The sequence below is a fragment of the Fusarium vanettenii genome, assembly GCF_000151355.1.
Source record: "Fusarium vanettenii 77-13-4 chromosome 11 genomic scaffold NECHAsca_48_chr11_4_0, whole genome shotgun sequence".
In the NCBI taxonomy this organism is placed as follows: Eukaryota; Fungi; Ascomycota; class Sordariomycetes; order Hypocreales; family Nectriaceae; genus Fusarium; species Fusarium vanettenii.
The window spans coordinates 99626-117625 of NW_003315840.1; the positions used below are offsets into that span (position 1 = coordinate 99626).

The 18000-nt window shown below is 49.2% G+C and overlaps 7 protein-coding genes across 7 annotated transcripts; 5 read left to right on the forward strand and 2 right to left on the reverse strand.

The window, feature by feature from the left end:
• Positions 1–226: 226 nt before the first annotated feature.
• NECHADRAFT_52409 (uncharacterized protein) lies at positions 227–5110 on the forward strand (the record flags this gene model as incomplete). The annotated part of the gene is made up of 12 exons (XM_003041250.1): positions 227–415; positions 461–921; positions 975–1042; positions 1097–1317; positions 1366–1400; positions 1447–1532; positions 1581–1739; positions 1787–1902; positions 1952–2069; positions 2126–3049; positions 3104–3853; positions 3903–5110. The coding sequence occupies 12 exons, from the start codon at positions 227–229 to the stop codon at positions 5108–5110; spliced, it is 4335 nt and encodes a 1444-aa protein (XP_003041296.1).
• A 1135-nt stretch (positions 5111–6245) lies between these two features.
• Positions 6246–6566, forward strand: NECHADRAFT_9099 (uncharacterized protein; the record flags this gene model as incomplete). The annotated part of the gene is made up of 1 exon (XM_003041251.1): positions 6246–6566. A coding segment is annotated over one exon (321 nt), but the record flags the coding sequence as incomplete, so codon positions are not given.
• A 666-nt stretch (positions 6567–7232) lies between these two features.
• On the reverse strand, positions 7233–7580 carry NECHADRAFT_86820 (uncharacterized protein; the record flags this gene model as incomplete). The annotated part of the gene is made up of 1 exon (XM_003041284.1): positions 7233–7580. The coding sequence occupies one exon, from the start codon at positions 7578–7580 to the stop codon at positions 7233–7235; it is 348 nt and encodes a 115-aa protein (XP_003041330.1).
• A 938-nt stretch (positions 7581–8518) lies between these two features.
• NECHADRAFT_86821 (uncharacterized protein) lies at positions 8519–10071 on the forward strand (the record flags this gene model as incomplete). Its single annotated transcript, XM_003041252.1, has 2 exons — positions 8519–9959; positions 10046–10071. 2 exons carry the CDS (start codon positions 8519–8521, stop codon positions 10069–10071), a joined length of 1467 nt encoding a protein of 488 aa, XP_003041298.1.
• Positions 10072–10208: 137 nt separating this feature from the next.
• Positions 10209–11902, reverse strand: NECHADRAFT_52381 (uncharacterized protein; the record flags this gene model as incomplete). The annotated part of the gene is made up of 3 exons (XM_003041285.1): positions 10209–11359; positions 11416–11544; positions 11689–11902. 3 exons carry the CDS (start codon positions 11900–11902, stop codon positions 10209–10211), a joined length of 1494 nt encoding a protein of 497 aa, XP_003041331.1.
• A 646-nt stretch (positions 11903–12548) lies between these two features.
• Positions 12549–15222, forward strand: NECHADRAFT_122923 (uncharacterized protein; the record flags this gene model as incomplete). The annotated part of the gene is made up of 3 exons (XM_003041253.1): positions 12549–12680; positions 12739–13190; positions 13251–15222. 3 exons carry the CDS (start codon positions 12549–12551, stop codon positions 15220–15222), a joined length of 2556 nt encoding a protein of 851 aa, XP_003041299.1.
• Positions 15223–15714: 492 nt separating this feature from the next.
• NECHADRAFT_86824 (uncharacterized protein) lies at positions 15715–17584 on the forward strand (the record flags this gene model as incomplete). The annotated part of the gene is made up of 7 exons (XM_003041254.1): positions 15715–15743; positions 15799–16212; positions 16262–16449; positions 16498–17025; positions 17265–17291; positions 17358–17486; positions 17544–17584. The coding sequence occupies 7 exons, from the start codon at positions 15715–15717 to the stop codon at positions 17582–17584; spliced, it is 1356 nt and encodes a 451-aa protein (XP_003041300.1).
• Positions 17585–18000: the final 416 nt, after the last annotated feature.

Sequence of the window (18000 nt, forward strand, 5' to 3'; positions counted from 1 at the left end):
CATGGTTGCCTAGTTGCTGACAATTGATAAGCCGTTTCCGGTAGGTGGAATACGTCTCGTTACGTGGGACGTTACGTACGGGGCCATCGCAATCCCCGCTCACGATATCGCAATCGGAAGGATTTCGCTTGTTTTTAAGCCCCCTTTTATCAGCGCAAGAACTCTTCCAGCCGATCTTCAAGAGAATGAACACTTCTATTCAATCATGAACTCATCGGTCGACGCGATGCTTGACGCCGAGGCCAACTTTGGTCCAGCGGCGTCGTACAGATTCGACTTTACCCTCTTGTTTGAGAATGCAGTCTTGTCGATCCTGCCATCAACTTTGTTTCTTGTTTTGACTCCACAGCGACTGTTTTGGTTGGTCAAGCAGCCTCGAAAATTGACCAAAAACTCCCAGTTCGTTCTCAAATTGGTACGATAAGTAACCGCCTCATGACCCATCTCTAACTGTTGCTAGGGTCTTATCGCCGTGTATACGATTCTTCAATTGACCGTTCTGCTGTGTTGGGTGCTCGGTCCTCTACCTGTGCCAAAGTCACAAATTGCAGCAGCTGTCTTGGTCTTTCTCAATGGCTTCGCATTGGCTTTCTTGTCGTATGCCGAGCACACTCGATCCGTTAGGCCTTCAACACTCATCAACGTCTACCTGCTTCTTACGTTACTCTTTGACTGTGCCATCGCCAGGACGCTATGGCTCATTGAGGGTACAAAGCTGATAGCCAAGGTTTTCACGGCAACTGTCGCAATCAAGTTTACCGTGTTGGTATCGGAGGCATGGGAGAAGCGATCCATTCTTCGAGCCCAATATCAGGAACTCTCACCCGAGTCAACCTCTGGGATCTTGGGCCGGAGTGTGTTCTGGTGGCTTAACCCTCTGATGAAAATTGGGTTCGGTCGGCCTTTGACCGAAGAGGACTTGTATGTTGTCGTTCATTATTCCTCGTCAGGAATGCATGCTGACTAGCCGCTAGGTATACAATCGATTCTTCGCTCTCATCGAGAAGACTCGTCGCCCATGCGCAAGAGACTTGGAGTTTAAGTAGGTCACACATTACACACTGAACACTTGAGCGGTTTCTGACTGCTCCTACAGCAAATCACACCAAGAAGAATAGGCTTTTTTGGTCTACCATCTGGGCTGCAAAGGCCGTCTTCGCCTCTGGTATGCTTTCTCGTATTTGCTTGATAGCATTCAAGTACACCCAGCCTTTCCTTATTCAAAGGACCGTTGGCTTTGCCAGCGACTTGACCGAACCTAAAAGTATTGGATGGGGACTCACTGGGGCGTGGCTCTTGGTCTTTATCGGTCTCGCCGTGAGTTCACTCTGCTCAGCCAATTACACTACTAACCTGTGATAACAGATCTCCAACGGGTTCTACTACCATAAGACATATCAGTACGTTGCAGCGAACACCAATCATGCGATTTTACTGACTGTATAGGTTCGTGACATCGGTCAGAGGCAGCCTCGAAAGTCTCATTTACAACAAGACACTTGACCTTAGCACCACAGCGTTCGACGAGACCAGTAAGAACTCCAGCTTTGCTTCAAGATGCGGCACTGACCTACTCATAGTCGCCGTCACGCTCATGTCTACCGATACTGAAGCCATTTGTCTCGGTTTCAGCAACTTGCACGAAGTCTGGGCTTCCCCGATCGAATGTGGTGTGGCGCTGTTTCTTCTATACAGACAGCTTGGCCTTGCATTTCTGTCACCCATGATTATCGCGATAGGTTAGCGCTTGAACACGAATATTGAGGCGCCCGCTAACTCGTTATAGTTGCCACCGTCGGCATCATGCAGCTCGCCAACCACATGGGAAGGGCACAGAAGAAATGGGTCCGTGGCATTCAGACTCGAGTTGATGTAACTGCCTCTATGCTCGGGTCGATGAAGGTGAGTGCATGGTCTCAGTTGTTGGCTCTTGTTGTTAACTCTCTTCTAGGAAGTCAAAATGCTCGGACTTACAGACGTTCTCAACAGCATGGTTCAAAACTTGCGGATAAAGGAGTTGAAGCTAGCAAAGAAAGCTCGGAAGCTGTTGGTCTTTCGATTGATACTGGGTAGGATATCAGTCTCGCCCTCCTTGGTTGCTTTGCTGCTGACTTATCGACAACAGCATCCAGTACACAAACCATCTCACCTTTGGCAACTTTTGCGACATTTGTCATTATATCTCAGAGCACAGGTCAACCATTGAACGTCGCCTCAGCTTACACGTCATTGTCTTTGATATATCTCTTGTCGACTCCCATGGCCACGGTCATTCGCACAATCCCAATGGTCAGCGCTTCTCTGGCTTGTTTCGACCGAATCCAGGCTTTCTTGATATCAGACAGCTTCAAGGACCATCGACTTCCTTTGAACACTGGCACCATCCAAGCAAATGACAGCACAAGTCTTTCTTCGAGAAGCAGTGACGTTATTGAAATGCAGAATCTATCACCAACGCAAGAGTTTTCTGTCGGGGATCCTCTTATGGTAGTCTCAGACGCCAGTTTCAGCTGGGGTCAAGCAGAGTCCCCAATCCTGCACAACATCTCATGTACTATCCGGAAGTCGCACTTCACCTACATCATCGGCAGTGTAGGCTCAGGAAAGAGCACGCTCTTGCAGGCAATGCTTGGAGAAATGAAACCATCCAAGGGATCCATCTTTACTGGAACCCGTAGGATTGCATTTGTCGGCCAGGAGCCGTGGATCCAGAACTTGACTCTACGACAAAACATCTTGGGAGCATTCAACTACGACAAGTCGTGGTATGACAAGGTCATTTATGCATGCGCTTTAGAGCAAGATATGATGGAGCTACCAGGAAGGGATGCCACAAAGGCAGGCACCAAAGGAGTATCACTCAGCGGTGGCCAGAAACAACGGCTTGCTCTTGCGCGAGCAGTCTACTCGAGGGTACCCGTCATCTTCTTGGATGATGTCTTTGCAGGCCAAGACGCCGCGACAGAGGAACATATCCACCGGATGCTCTTCTCTGAGCGCGGTCTGTTCCGAGAGATGGGCACCACAGTTGTGTGTGTTACAAATGCCAGTAAGTTTCAGTCTATTATCTCATCAGCGGTGTCTGATACTAACATGGATCAAGTCCATCGCCTCGTGTATGCCGATCATGTTATCGCTTTGAGTGAGCAGGGCTCCATTCTACACCAAGGAACTTTTGAACAGCTCAAGACCGACACCGTATATTTCAAGGGTCTTCACTTTGAGCAGAACGGGTCCGCCTCCAAGGACGACAATACTATTACCACCGGACCCGGCGAACTGGCAACATCGAGCCCTCCAGCACCAGGAGAGGATACGCAAGCTTCACTCGGTCAAGGACTTGGAGAGTTTGCAACTTATGGATATTACCTCGGATCAGTTCCCTTGTGGCACGTTCTTCTGATTCTATCTCTTGTTTGTCTCCACGCTGGAGGCTACAAGATGACCGAGTTACTGCTCAGTTTCTGGACAGGTCGCACTGGTGCGACACAGCACGAGTCAAACAGCTTCTACCTCGGCCTCTACGGTATGCTCGCTGGTCTATCTATGGCCGCGCTCATATCATGCGCTTGGTTTTACCTCATCATTGCGGTCCCGCTCGGCTCGGCGGTTCTTCATGCTCGACTTCTTAAATCCATCATGGATGCTCCTTTGTCGTTCTTTTCCAAGACGGATGTTGGCGTCACGACAACTCGTTTTAGTCAGGATATCTCTGTTGTCGATACTGAGCTGCCATTCACGCTGATCGATCTGCTCATCAACATTGCGGTAGCGTTCTTGTCTGCTGTCATGATGTGTGTGTTTTCCGGTTACTTTGCAGCGACTCTACCTCCCATTCTCTTCTTTTGCTGGCGTAAGTTCGAGGGTCCATTACTTTTTTGCTATTCTAACATCGCATGCAGTCCTGTCAAAGTTCTATCTCCGAACATCCCGTCAAATCAGGATTCTCGAACTACAAGCCAAGTCTCCCCTCTTTACCCACTTCCTCGACACCTTGCAAGGGTTATCCAGTGTGAGAGCCTTTTCTTGGGAGACACAATTCCGGGAGCAATACTTTGAGTTCCTCGACGCGTCGCAACGCCCATATTATCTGCAATTCTGCATCCAGCGTTGGCTGGCACTGGTTCTTGACTTGATGGTCGCTGCCATGGCTGGGATCATGATGGTACTCGTCGTTCAGCTTCGAGGTCAATTCGCACCCAAGTTTGTGGCACTGGCACTTCTCAACGTTACTTCGTTCAACGAATCTTTGACGCTAGTCATCAAGGGTTATACTCAGTTGGAGACTGCTTTTGGAGCGGTTGCCCGCCTCAAGCAATTTGGCGCAACCACAGAGAGTGAGAATCTGGCTGGCGAAACGAGCCAAGTCCCTGAGGAGTGGCCATCATCTGGACATGTTTCCATCAAGAACATGACTGCTTCATACACCAAGACGGGGAACCCAGTGCTGCACGGCGTGACCCTAGACATTCCTGCGGGTTCAAAGGTTGGCATTTGTGGGCGTAGCGGGAGTGGGAAGAGCTCTCTTATGGGCTGCCTCCTTCGTCTCCTGGAAATTGATGCCAACTCCAGCATCGAATTTGATGGCATCGACATCACTACTATTCCTCGTCAAACCATTAGAGCCTCGGTGGCGGTGGTTCCCCAGCACCCATTCTTCATGAAAAAGACCAGCATCAGAGATAACTTGGCCCCTCGAGGCGAGCGGAACGACGAAAGAATGCTCGCAGCGCTCCACAGGCTCAAAATGCGAGATGTGATTGACAGAATGGGTGGATTGGACAGCATTCTGGATATTGATCGCCTATCTCAGGGTCAACGCCAGCTGCTCTGTCTCGCCAGAGCCATGCTCGCCAACAAGAGGATCATCCTCCTCGACGAAGCAAGTAGCAACGTGGACCCCAACTCAGAGCAACTTATCAGACAAGTCATTCGTGAACAATTTGTCGGGTGCACCGTCATTGCTATTGTTCATCGACTTGGAGCTGTGGTGGACTTTGATCGCGTCGCTGTGATGAGCGGTGGTCGCGTCGTGGAATGGGACAATCCTAGGGAGTTGTTGAAGCGGGATAGTGAGTTCAAAAAGCTGTGGGATTTGACTTCAGGGTGAAGAGAGTAAGAGTATCGAAATGGTGCTGAACTTAGCTAGGTTTACTGAGCTTAGTCGCGCTTTTTGAAAGGGCTCCTCAAAGCTCTTCTCGGGTGCTGTGTAGATGTGCAAGACGCATAAGGACTGCATAAATTCGTTGCATAAACAGGTGGCTCCCAGAGAGCACGTGAGATATCACGTGTGGTTGCATGATTGAAATCTACTCCACTGTTCAAAAGCTCACTTTGTCCACCTCGTTCCATTCTTTAAGTGATATTGCATCTTTCAACTGCACATGCCCTATCGAACAAAGTAGTGTACACAGCTCTTTGATAAAGGCCTTGATGCTTTTATTATACCTTCACTCATGTCATATTTAATAACTGCCTTTCTTATGCTCTCTTACACCCTGAACAATAAAGATCCCGTGAAGTTGTGGCTAGTTACCCTGGACCTTGTGGCGTAACACATGGGGTTTATAACTTCGCTTTAAAAGGCTGATTGGCCTTTAAGCTCATCACAAAGCTTTTCATCCAACATGATTGGTTTCTTCACAACATGCGATTGGCAGATTTCTTTTGCTTCGTTGCTCGCTCTCGCCCTTCAGCGTGGTGTTGGGATCTCAGCCTCTTCAGCCCCGGAGTTCGGCACGATGGCTATGGCGACATTCCGCACTTTTGAGGCTGAGCACTGAATGATAAGCATATCATTGGTTGAGCCTTTCCTGAAACGACTCTGATTGTGGACCTTGCGCCCCAAATTCAGGGATCGGAGTTCAACGCTTCAGCCCAACCAGCCAAAAATGTGGCACAGACGAATCCCGTATCAGTGATGTCACTCGAGCGCTGGATTACTCCGTATATGGTTAGCGTGAGATCTCAGCCCAAACTGGATCAACGCAGTCATCCGCTGATCCTTGCCTCCTTTGGGGGCTGCGTAAATCATCACTCACAGTTCGTGAGTATATAACATCTCGAGGACTGCCAAGGGAGTTTAGGATATCATCATAGCGAATACAGACAACGGTTATTCATACAATATACTTTCTTTCAAGTCCATCTGTTCATCATTTTTACACACTCATCAACATCATCTCTCTCACACCACCTCCAACATGAGCTTCCCTCAAAACAACGACATTACCCCTCCAGTCGAGTCACAACTCGGCAACCCTACCCTTCAAATCGACTTTTCATGGAAGAAGTTCAAGGCTTTGGTCTCACAAAAGGACAAGTCTGGAGAGTCTGTTCCTCGATATGTCATCGACTACAACACCTTGAGGTCGCCTCACCTTGTCTTCCACCCTGCCGAGGACAAGTCTGTTACTATCGGTTCCGGTACCCTCCATCCAGTCTCGATCCACGCCGACTATGAGCTTCGTGGCCAGAAGGGAACTCTCAAGGCTCTAAGACGCTTCGTCACCTCTTACACGCACTTGTCATACAACTACGCCGATGGCCCTGGAGATACCCCAGCTGCCATGACCTGGACTAGCTCTAGTGACTTCAAGAGCTGGGACTTTATCTGCCTCGATGAGAACAGCGTTCCTGTCGCCAAGTTCTCTGCCAACGCTTGGGCCATCAGCAAGGTTGGCTACATCGAGTTCATGGGCCCCAAGGCCAACAACCCCGACGCCCAGGAGGAGATTATGATCACTGGTCTCACTCTGTTCTCTCAGATGGTCCTTCGTACAAGTAGCATCCTGTCTCTCTTTGGCGCCATCTTCTCAAGACCCGGCCCGCTCGATAAGGAGGCAGCTGAGGGGTCCCGGAGGAGTGTGGAGGGAAAGGAGTGGGTGGAGCACCAGGAGCTATCCTTTCCTAAGGATAGCAAGTCATAAAATGATACGGGGTTGTGTATTTGGCTGTTTTTAAGTCTTAATGTGTTCTTTTTAGCGAGTTTGTTTGTCACGAGATTTGGTTACGGGGACGGCAGCTGTTTATATGAGTAGTCTTATTACCTACGATACTAAACGAATATAATGCAAAGTTAGACATTTTCAGTGAACGAATCTGTAATAGGAAATCTCCCTCTATTGAATTGACACCAGGTGACCTACAACTCCACTACCTACTCCGCCCGACTATCGTACATGATGGCAAGTCCATCTAGTCTTGGATCGGTTGGATCCAAAATCCGAAATCTACCTCTTCCGCTTCCGCTTCCGAGGCTGAGGCTGAGGCTGAATGATCTTGTTTCGGAACTCTTCCCTGATCTCCTCAGGGGTCATGGGTAGTTCCAAAGTGACCAGTACTGGACCTGAAATGGTATCTGGGGCCATGGCCTGGAGTGCTTCTGTCTCGGCACCATAGTTCACTTGGATTTGCAAGTTCCACCCACCAGACGAGGTTTTGCCTTGCAAATCTAGACGAAAATTCTGCTGGCTGTAGATTTCACCAGGAGTGTCTGAGAATTCCAGTAGCTTATCATCTGGAATCTCGTCAATGAATAAAGCGAGAAGCTTCTTCGTACTTTTGCACTGTCTTCCCATCTTTTCTTGAATGATCTGAAAACTCTTTTCTTGAGTGATCGGAAAACTCGTTTCTTGAATGATCGGGAAACTCTTTTCCTGAATGATCGGAAAACAATGCTCTGTGTGGAGAAAGGTACCTGAGAGGTGGCATGAAAATGGTTGGACTGGAGATGACACAAATTATGTAGTTGATGAAATGCCTGCTTCGACCTTCAAAACAGCGCAGGTCCATCTGTAACAGATACGTTCGTGACATGTTAACCTAAAAACACAGCAGGACATCTTAAACTATTAGGTGAACACTATGGAACTAGGCGAATGGAGGAACGTGTTCTCTATAACTCCGATCAAAATCTCGTTTCTCTGCGAACGGTGCTTGAGAACAAAATATGAGGCTGTACAACTCTAACAAAAAGAGAGAACGAGACAAATCATCACTGTGACTGACCATGTTACGCTTGCGAGCTTCTTGTACCTTAACTGTTAAATGCCGTTCTTTGTTCTTCTTCGAACAAGGCCTTTCAGGTGATGGGAGAGAAGAGGCATCCCATTGACAAAGCGAACAATCAGGTCAGATTTCAGTTCGGCTTTGAGCATCAAAGATGGCGAACAAAGCAAAAAAGCTGAACACTTGCGAGCACCCGGTCTAGTGTGGAGTTTTATCACTACAGGCCTTTTCTCCCCAACTTTGCTTTGTCCTGTAGGTGGCATGTATTTCACCCCTGCATTGTACAGAGCTTGATTGATGAAACGAAGCACTGGCGATGACCTTTCTTCCATTTTGTCCACTCCTTTCAAGAACTTGGAAGATAGCAAGCCGTGTATTCCCATGAGGAAACAAAGGCATTGCAATGATCACTTACTTATATATTGACCCAGTTACGTCTGGAGGGGAAGATATCCTGACAACCCCATACACTACTTTACTCGACATTAGTATTTTACCTACTACGAAGATGTCGACTAATCCTCGAGACGGACTTGTCTGGGACGATTCGGGTTGGGCCCTTGAACCCAAGTGGGCATCTGAGCCCAGCATCGAAGCGATCCAAGCAACATGCCAGCGGGTGCTACAGCTTGATGCTTCAGACGACTGTTCGGTGTCGTTCAAGACCGAAGGCGCCTTCAACAAAGTCTACGTGGTCGAGGACAACTGTGAACGGAGATGGATCTTTCGAGTCGCCCTCCCCGTTGACCCCCACAAGAAGACTGCTGGAGAAGCGGCAACTCTCTGCTGGCTTGAACGCCACTCAGACATTCCAGCACCCAAAGTGATTGCTTTCGACGATTCTAGCGACAATGAGATAGGATATGAATGGATCCTCATGGAGATGATGCCCGGAGTTACGGCGCACCATCGATGGCGCGGGATGTCGTGGGAGGCGAAGACAACCTTTGTTGAGAAGATTGCCGAATATCAAGCACAACTCTTCAACAACACGCAATTCCGTACCATTGGCACCTTGAAGGATGTCAGTCTCGAAGATGATGCCAAGTTGGAACCTGGACAGTTGGTTGATGGCATGTTCTTCATGGGTAAGCGTTATGACGTGGATGTCCCTCGAGGGCCATTTCGCTGTAGCTACGACTGGCTCAAGTCGTACATCACTGTCATCATTGGAGACCAAAAGAGAGTAGTAAAGGAACACTCGAACTCGGATTCAGACTCTGATTCATCCTCCAACTCATCCTCCTCCGACAGCTCATCCTCCTCCGACAGCTCATCCTCCTCCGACAGCTCATCCTCAGACTCAAGCTCATCTTCAGACAACAGCTCAGACTCATCAGACTCAGACGCAGAGGAAAAAGCCCACGCTGAGTACAGTATTGAAGTTGCTGAGCTACTCTCTGATCTTCTGCCCGATATCTTCCCCAAAACCCTGAACCCACCGGAGCCAACAGTACTGCTGCACGGTGACCTTAATCTGAACAATATCCTGGTCGACGACGATGGAGCTATCACAGCTATCATAGACTGGGAATGCGCCTCGGCGGTGCCTCTCTGGACTACTACGCGTATGCCCCAGTTCCTTCGCGGGCGAGACCGTGAAGAACTCCCGGATCCTGATGGGTACATGGCTGCTGATGAAGAGATGGAGGCTGCGAGACGAATTCGCGATGGCGACTATTATCTCGAGAGCGAAGGCAAGAACATCCTCTACTGGGATCACCTCATGGAATATGAGCAAACAAAGCTCAGAAAGGTGTACACGGACCGCTTGTCTCAGCTCTGTCCTGTATGGGGAAGGGAGGTTACTGAGAGCGGGCTGAAGATGGATTTCTACCAGGCGATTTATCAGTGCACCATCGGTTGGCGTTTGTTGACGATTGACGACTGGGTTGGGGAGATTTGGGAGGGAAACTTCTTTACAATGGCCGAGATGATGGAGCCGGGCCGTACGTAGACGTTCCTTTTGTGCCGATTTTCTTTTGTTTTGTCTTGCATATTTTTGTAAATGTATGATTTTTATTGTAGAACGTAGGTAGCGTAGACAAGCCAGATTGTTAGTCGCGCTACGCAGAATCGTAGTACCAAAAAAAGAAAAAGAAAAGGTATCTTTATTCATTCCTCTTGATGGACGCAGCTAGTTGGCATGTGAAAGATTGGCACCATGTACCTACAATACGCAACTCTTTAACCCCCCATCAAAGCTCCTTGCCAATCTCCTTCGATCCTTCCTTACTTTCGACCAACTTCTCAGTGTCCAGCTTAATCTCCCCGTCAAACACGCTGGCGATGGCCTCAAGACTTCGACCAGATGTCTCTGGGAAGAGGAAATAGACACAAGCAACTTCAATACACAGCCAACCGACATAAACTCCGTAATACTTCCATGCCAAGGCCTGGAGACCGATGGGGTTTACAAAAGAGTTGACGAATCCTGCTCCCTTACCAAAGAACATGAGAACCGAAAAGCCTTTAGCTCGGATGGGGTAGGGCAAGATTTCAACGGGATAAGAGTAGAGTAGAGCGTTGAAGGCAAAGTTGAAGAATGCGTAAAAGATGAAGAGCATCGCAAGAACACCGTGACCAGCGGCTTTGTTGCCTCTTTCGTTGAACAGACCTGCACAAAGAGTCTGGCTGCTGAACACGAGGAGCATGCCCACAACGGAGATCATGAACTGTGTTCGGCGCTTGAGACGACCTGAAGCAAAGGCGGAAGCGACAGATGTGAGCCAGTTGAAGATCATCAAGCAGCCGTTGATGATGTTGGTGTGTCTGGCATTCGTAATTCCAACGGTTTCGAGGACACGGACGAGATAGTAAGAGACAAGCCCGTTTCCGGACCACTGTGAGAAGAGACCCAAAAGAACAATGACAAGTAGGCGATGGCGGTTACCGGGTGTTTTGAGCATAGATGCCCACCCGGTGGCGTTCGCAAGTTCAGCTTCAATGACCCCACGCATCTGGCGATACTCTAACTCGACAAACTCGGAGGAGGCATCTCCATTAGCGTGGTACTTGACCAAGATATCCCTTGCTTTTTCGGGTTTTCCTTTTGCAATGAGAAAGCGTGGAGACTCGGGGAGGAACCAGATACCCAAGATCTGGACAAGAGCTGGCACAGCTTGGAGATAAGATGGGATTCGCCATGCCCAGTCGTTGGGGATCCTGAATGTTCCAAACGTTGTCCATGCGGCAGCTATGGCACCAAGATACCAGGAAGTCTGATACAGAGAAGTGGCGACTTGTCGATCTTTGGGATGGGCCAACTCGCCGATGAGCATGGGAGCGTAGGTGTTGGCAAAGACAAGACCGAAGCCAATGACGAAGCGAGAGATCAAGAACATGGAAACTGTAAGGTTGCATTAGTAGGATAAATATTAACGGATACCGTTTCTGGTTTCTTACTGTGAACGCATGCGCCTTGAATGACACCTCCAATTAACATGATCACGGCGCCCAAGAAGATCCCCATACGGCGACCCCAGCGATCACCCACAACGCTGATGAAAGGTGTGGCAACGATGCAGCCGAGGCCTAGGATCGCATTTAGAAGACCGAGAATACTGCCGCGAGGACTGTTGAAGTCTAATGAAGGAGTCAACTTGTCAGCCAGCTGTCTGTCGTATAAGCCTAGAACGGTGAACTTACAAGAATCCCAAGCTGGCACTGCCTGAAGACCGCTCATCATCGCCCCGTCAAATCCCAGTGTTACAGCAGGGACAAGACATCCAGGGATCATGAGCAGATAAAGCTTGAACAAGTTGCGGCTTTGGTAGAACGGCGGCGCATGGTGGGCGAGTTCTTGAATGCGCCGATCCAGTTCCTCGACGGTTTCATGACCAGCCGCAGAAACATTGACCGAGCTTGTCTCTTTGCTTTGTGAAGACGCCATTGCGGTCTTGGTTGTATAAGATGAAGCGTTGAAGGCCGTGTGATGATGAGCTGATGTCGATCTTTCTGTGGGAGGTTGCTTCAACTTATACACGATGTCAAGTGACAACCTTGTGAAGCCTCGCTTGTTGGTTCAGATCGCGTCATCCCTCCCAGTTGATGAGAGCAGATTAACCTCCAACGCGTTGACCGTTCAAAGAAGCTATAGTTCAATGCGTGGCGCGGGGAGAGCATTCGATCAATTTGATCTATCGGCAACCTTGACCAGGCTGGATCTTGAATAGCGGCTCAGGATTGGCTAGACAAGCTGGCCTGCGAGATGATGCCATTCATCCCCGGATCGCGATCGTCTGCCCACTTCACGGCCCCTCAGCTTCAGCCAATCAATGCACCAAGACTCCGAATGGACTCCGAAGCTTCGGCCGGTGAACCAATGGTTGGTCGCCCTCGCCGATCGCAGTTCGGAGAGCCAAGAATCCACTTGTTCAGTCTCCACGGGCCTATTTCCGCGCTCGGTAACGAATTGCAGGGTTGCATTTAGAGGGAACATGTACGAATGGGATGTGTTGCAAGGGCATAAGAGGGGAAGACGCCGCCGAAATGACCGATCTCGGTTCATCACACCGCATCCTCCATAGCTCGCCACCATGAGTCCCGATTCTCTTCACAATATTCTTTCGTCTCTCACGCTTGAGGAAAAGATACGTTTCCTTTCGGGTGTTGACTGGTGGCGCACTCCAGTTATACAAAGGGACGGGGTCTTTGTGCCCCATATCAAGGTATGTCTTTGTTCTCAATTTGTCAAGCACGAACAGAAGTTAACATCCTTTGTCTCAGTTTACTGATGGGCCCAATGGTGCCCGAGGAGAGAGCTATGTGTCTGGCATCAAGGCTGCATGCTTTCCCTGCGGGACATGTCTCGGCTCGACATTCGACACGTCGATCCTAGAGAGAATTGGCGCCGCAATAGCAAAAGAAGCAGAGACAAAGTCTGCAAATGTCCTCCTGGGCCCAACCCTCAACGTGATCCGTTCACCGCTGGGAGGCCGAAACTACGAGACCTATAGCGAGGATCCTCTCGTTCTGGGTCATCTCGCAGCTGCCTATGTCCGCGGATGCCAGTCGACGGGCCGTGTCGCGGCGACTCCAAAGCACTTTGTGGCGAATGACGCAGAGAATCAGCGGACGACATTGAGCGTCGAAGTTGAGGAGCAGGCTTTGAGAGAGATTTACCTGAAGCCATTCCAGCTTGTCCTAAAACTCTCAGACCCTTGGTGCATCATGTCAAGGTGAGTTATTGGCGATTTGCTTACTCGCACTTCATTTTTGCTGACTGTTACTGTGTGTAGCTACAATAGGGTTCAGGGAACCTACGTCGCTGACAGTGACGAGCTCATCAACGGTGTCTTGAGAGATGAATGGGGCTTCCAAGGACCCGTCATCTCGGACTGGATGGGAACTTACTCCGTCGCACCCGGCATCAACGCTGGCGTCGACATTGAGATGCCCGGTCCACCGAAATGGCGCACCCCAGATGCCGTGTCGAAGCTCGTTCAGCAGGGTAGCATCACCGAAGAGACTATAAACAAGAGCGTTTTACGCATTCTCAAGTTGGCTTATCGGCTCGGTCGATTCGAGAATCCCGAGGAACCCCCTGAGCGTGCGGTAGAAGACCAAGCTCGCGATGATCTCATCAAAGAAGCCGCAGCAGATGGAATCGTCTTGCTCAAGAACGCTGGTGATATCTTGCCCATATCTAAGAGCTCAACTGTCGCATTGATCGGTCAGCATGCGAGCTCTGTTGTCCTCGGAGGTGGAGGAAGTGCTCGAGTCGATGCCTTGCATGCCGTTACTCCAATCGAAGGGTTTCAAAGGCTGGGCTATGATACCAGGACAGCAGCCGGTGTGCCAGTCTTTGGTGCTGTTCCTCATGCAGATCCCAGCTCCGTCTTTCCCACCGGTCAGCCGCAACACTCTGAACTTCCTGTTCGACTGGAGTGGTTCAATGGCTCCGTGATTGGCGAGAATCTCGTCCACGAAGAGTTCCGCCCTCAAGCCGAGTACATGATCAAGGAACAGTGGCCAGAATACCTTGACAAGATTAGCTACTGCACGCGAATCACGTTCGATTTGGTGGCGCCTTCAACAGGCAACGCAATCTTTTCAGTCATCAGCACAGGTCGGGCGAAATGCTACATTGACGGCCAGTTGGTCTTTGAACGACCCCAAGAGACAAAGCTACGGCCCGAGTCTTTCTACTTCTTCAAGAAGCAGCTGGAGAGACGCTTCACTCATAATGTGGAAGAGGGTCGCCGTTACTCCATCAAACTCGAGTCTTGGGCTTGCGATCCTGATATCTTGGCTGGACCGCCTTTGTTTGGAAAGATGTTTCAAGGAAGCTCCATTCGCTTCCATGAGGAGATCAACCTGCAAGCCTCGTTGAATGATGCCAAGAAAGTGGCCTCAGAAGCCGAGTATGCTATTGTCTGCGTCGGAACGACCAACGAGATTGAGTCGGAGGGCTTTGATCGGGACACGATGGATCTCACACCAGAACAATACGACTTGGTCAAGGCAGTTGCCTCTTCAAACTCCAAGACGGTGGTTGTGAACTTCTCAGGCGCACCTGTTAGTCTCTCACAGATCGTTGATGTTGTTCCTGGAATTGTTCAAGCTTGGTTCCCTGGACAAGAAGCAGGATTATCAGTTGCAGCCGTTCTCTCTGGACAGGTGAATCCTAGTGGTAGACTGCCACTGACATGGCCACGAAAGCTAGAGGACGGCCCGTCGTTTGGAAACTTCCCTGCCGGTCCTGATGACATTCTTCGATACGAAGAGGGACTTGACGTGGGATATCGATGGTACGATCAAGCGAGCAAGCCTAAGCCTTTGTACCCATTCGGATTCGGACTTTCCTACACACGGTTTCAGATTGTAAGCGTTGAGATTCAAAAAGGACGGGCTACATTGGGCCCCGATGGAGAGGTCTTGGTCAAGGCTAGAGTCGCAAACGTTGGTTCTCGACAAGGCAAGGCTGTAGTCCAGTTCTACGTATCTGGACCTCAAGATAGCCCAATACCCGGACTTTCGCGACCAGTGAAGGAACTACAGGCGTTCGAAAAGGTTGAGATCGGCCCTGGAGAGACAAAGGTGGTGGAGGCGCGGCTGGATAAGTATAGCGTCAGCGTTTATGACTCGGTGGCAAAACGATGGCATGCAGAGAAGGGGGAATATACGGTGCGCGTTGGCTTGTCGAGCGATCAAGTACACACTAGAGTGTCTTTCTCAGTACCGGAAACTTTCACCTGGACAGGCATTTAGCAAGAGCTATAACCTAGATAGGCTTTTTACTATCTGGCATGACGATAGCTATCATAGAAGACGACTCAATGTTACAGGGTTTTGACATTTAGTTTAACACCTGCATGTATCAATAACTGTGTACTTAATTAGTGAGGCCGGCGGATTCTTTGGAGATATTACCAAGTTCACAGGGCTCCGTTGTGCTGAGCTTTTCATCGAGAACCATTAAATAAATCACGGAAGATCCTTCTCCATTAGACGACCAAAACCATGTTACATTGATCAAGGTTATCTCCTATCGAGTTTCCAAGAGGTGTTGTCACAAAGCGTTGGTTAACAAACATGGGGCACGCAGGATGACGTGCTTCACTAACCGCATGTCGCCAGTCTCTCCCCGCCCTCGGCATGGAGCAACTAATCATTGCAAAGAGATTGACCACTCACCACTTAGCCACAGTCATTCTTCATCGCGAGGACTAACTACCTGCCATTCTTCTCAAAATCACCAAGATGCCACGAAGAGCGTGCTATACCTGTCGGTAAGCATATCCCCAACCCTGAACTAGGACACGGTCACTAACCCAGCAATCAAAGTTCCAGCAAGGTCCGCTGCAAAGTCCAGGAAGGCGAAGCTGGTTGTGAAAGATGCGCGACGAGACAGATTCACTGCTCGTACATACCAAAGTCCCAACCTTCGTCTCGCTCAGATCCCATGCCCAGCTCCCCATGGGCAGCTTCTGAGCACAGTGTCGGTTTTGAGCCTCCTCCAATGAGACAAGCTAACCAAGACTATCGGATGGAACGCGGGACTCTGGGGTTAGACGTTGGAAAGGGACGCCCAGAGGATCTCCTCAGAGAGGGAGAGTTTACTCATTCTCTGATCCTCCTGTATTTCAGCAACTTTAGCGATATTCACTTCATGTTTGACGAAGAGCTATTCCTTGCCGACTTTTCCACCAGTCAGATTCCCAAGGTCATTCTCTATTCTATCATGGCGCTGAGCATTCGGTAAGTCTTGCACTGAAATATATACCTAGCTCGCTTACACATGTCCAAGATTCTCGATGGCACCATTCACCGAAGATCTACCACCGTGCCATAGAGGGGAGCTTCTTTTTAAGCACGCCCGAAGCATTCTAGTCGAAGACTTTGATTGGCCATCAGTTCCGACAATCCAAGCTTACCTCTTGCTGGGTACCTACAAACTGGCATTTGGCGGCTCGAGACAAGCATATGTGTATCTTGGTCAGCCAAAACTCATCTTTAATCTGCCAACCAACTGACTTCCTCAAGGCTTTGCGGCGAATATGCTTAGAGCTCTGAGACTTCTAGATATCAGCGAGGGGGAGCCATCTGTCTCTGTGGAGACACACAGACGGCTCATTTGTACCATGGCACTCATGGATAGACTGATATCCTTTCCACTTAGGTTGACACCGCACTTTTCTCGCCGAGACAAGATTCCCCACATGTTACACGACGACGAGTTTCTAGCCTTGAAACGAGGTAGAGCAAATCAGACTTTGGGAGCGCATTCAAATGTCAAAGCTTCCAGTGTGTCTCAGGAAGTCATGTTCCTTTCAGAGATACTAGCAGAGCTTTACGAGCTGTTCCATGATGGCCAGGATGATGTTTATCAAGTTCTATCCAGGTTCACGCGTCATGCAGCAACAAGAAGTGCTAGCCTTCTTTGGACTCCCTCCAATATCTCTCATCACTTGCTCCATGATACCCTTCGGCAGTTTGCATATATGCACCTGCTATATCACCACATCGGCCAACTAGTCCACTTCAAAGCCCTTAGGCCGACCTCGACCCAAAGTCAAGCACAGAGAGAGTCAGCTGCAGAATGCCACCGCCATGCCAACTCGATTGCAGCAATTGTTGATACTCTATGGGACCAGGCTGGCTTTGATCTACACAACTTTTCTGTCGGCAAGATTCTTACCACGGCGGTTGTGGTATATGCTCATGCTATTCTGGAAGCTTCTACAACCGAGGCAATTCAACAACTACATGATCAAATAGCCATTCTGACGGGTTGCATACACCGTATTCAGAACCATACGCGAATGTTTATATGGGTGGTAAGTAAAGTTGACCCGAAAAGAGTTTCACATGTTGCTAATAAGATCATAAGCACCAACACTTAGAAACATTTGTAAACATGTTTAGTCGCGACAAGTCGATCTGGGCAAGGATGTTCAATGACAACCCTCATCTTCTGCGCCAGATGCTATATCTTGGGAGCTACTATGAAAAGTTTGACCCTCGGACTGCAGGTAAGCATCTGACTTGCTTTCTGGATTCACAACGGGTAACTCTAACGACTTGAGCAGGGCGCCGGATAGGGATCGAGGCACTGCTAGAGTCAAGGTGAAAAGAAGATGTGTGGATGCAAATTTGTGGGGATATTGGAAGGAAGGAATCAAGGATATAACTTGATAAGAATATACCTTGTTAGCGAGTTATTTAGTGGGTAGGTTTGAAACGGGAGAGTAATAACTCGCGGTTCCCTCACTCTCATCTTTCAACCTGTCTAGAACTCGACATTATCGGATTTGCCTTGATAATTTTCAAGATCTTTAAAGAGACAAGATCATTCCTGGCAGTGTGAAGAATAGCTTGGAAATTTATTTGTTACGGCACGGCACTCGGTGAGCTGGCTAAGCATATCCGATGGCGAGGAAAGGGGGCCCGAACCACCCCAAAGTCATCAGAATATATTTCAACATCACTATATTGCTGGTTTTCGATGGATTAAAGTAGTTACTACTATCCATGGCAATTGATCTA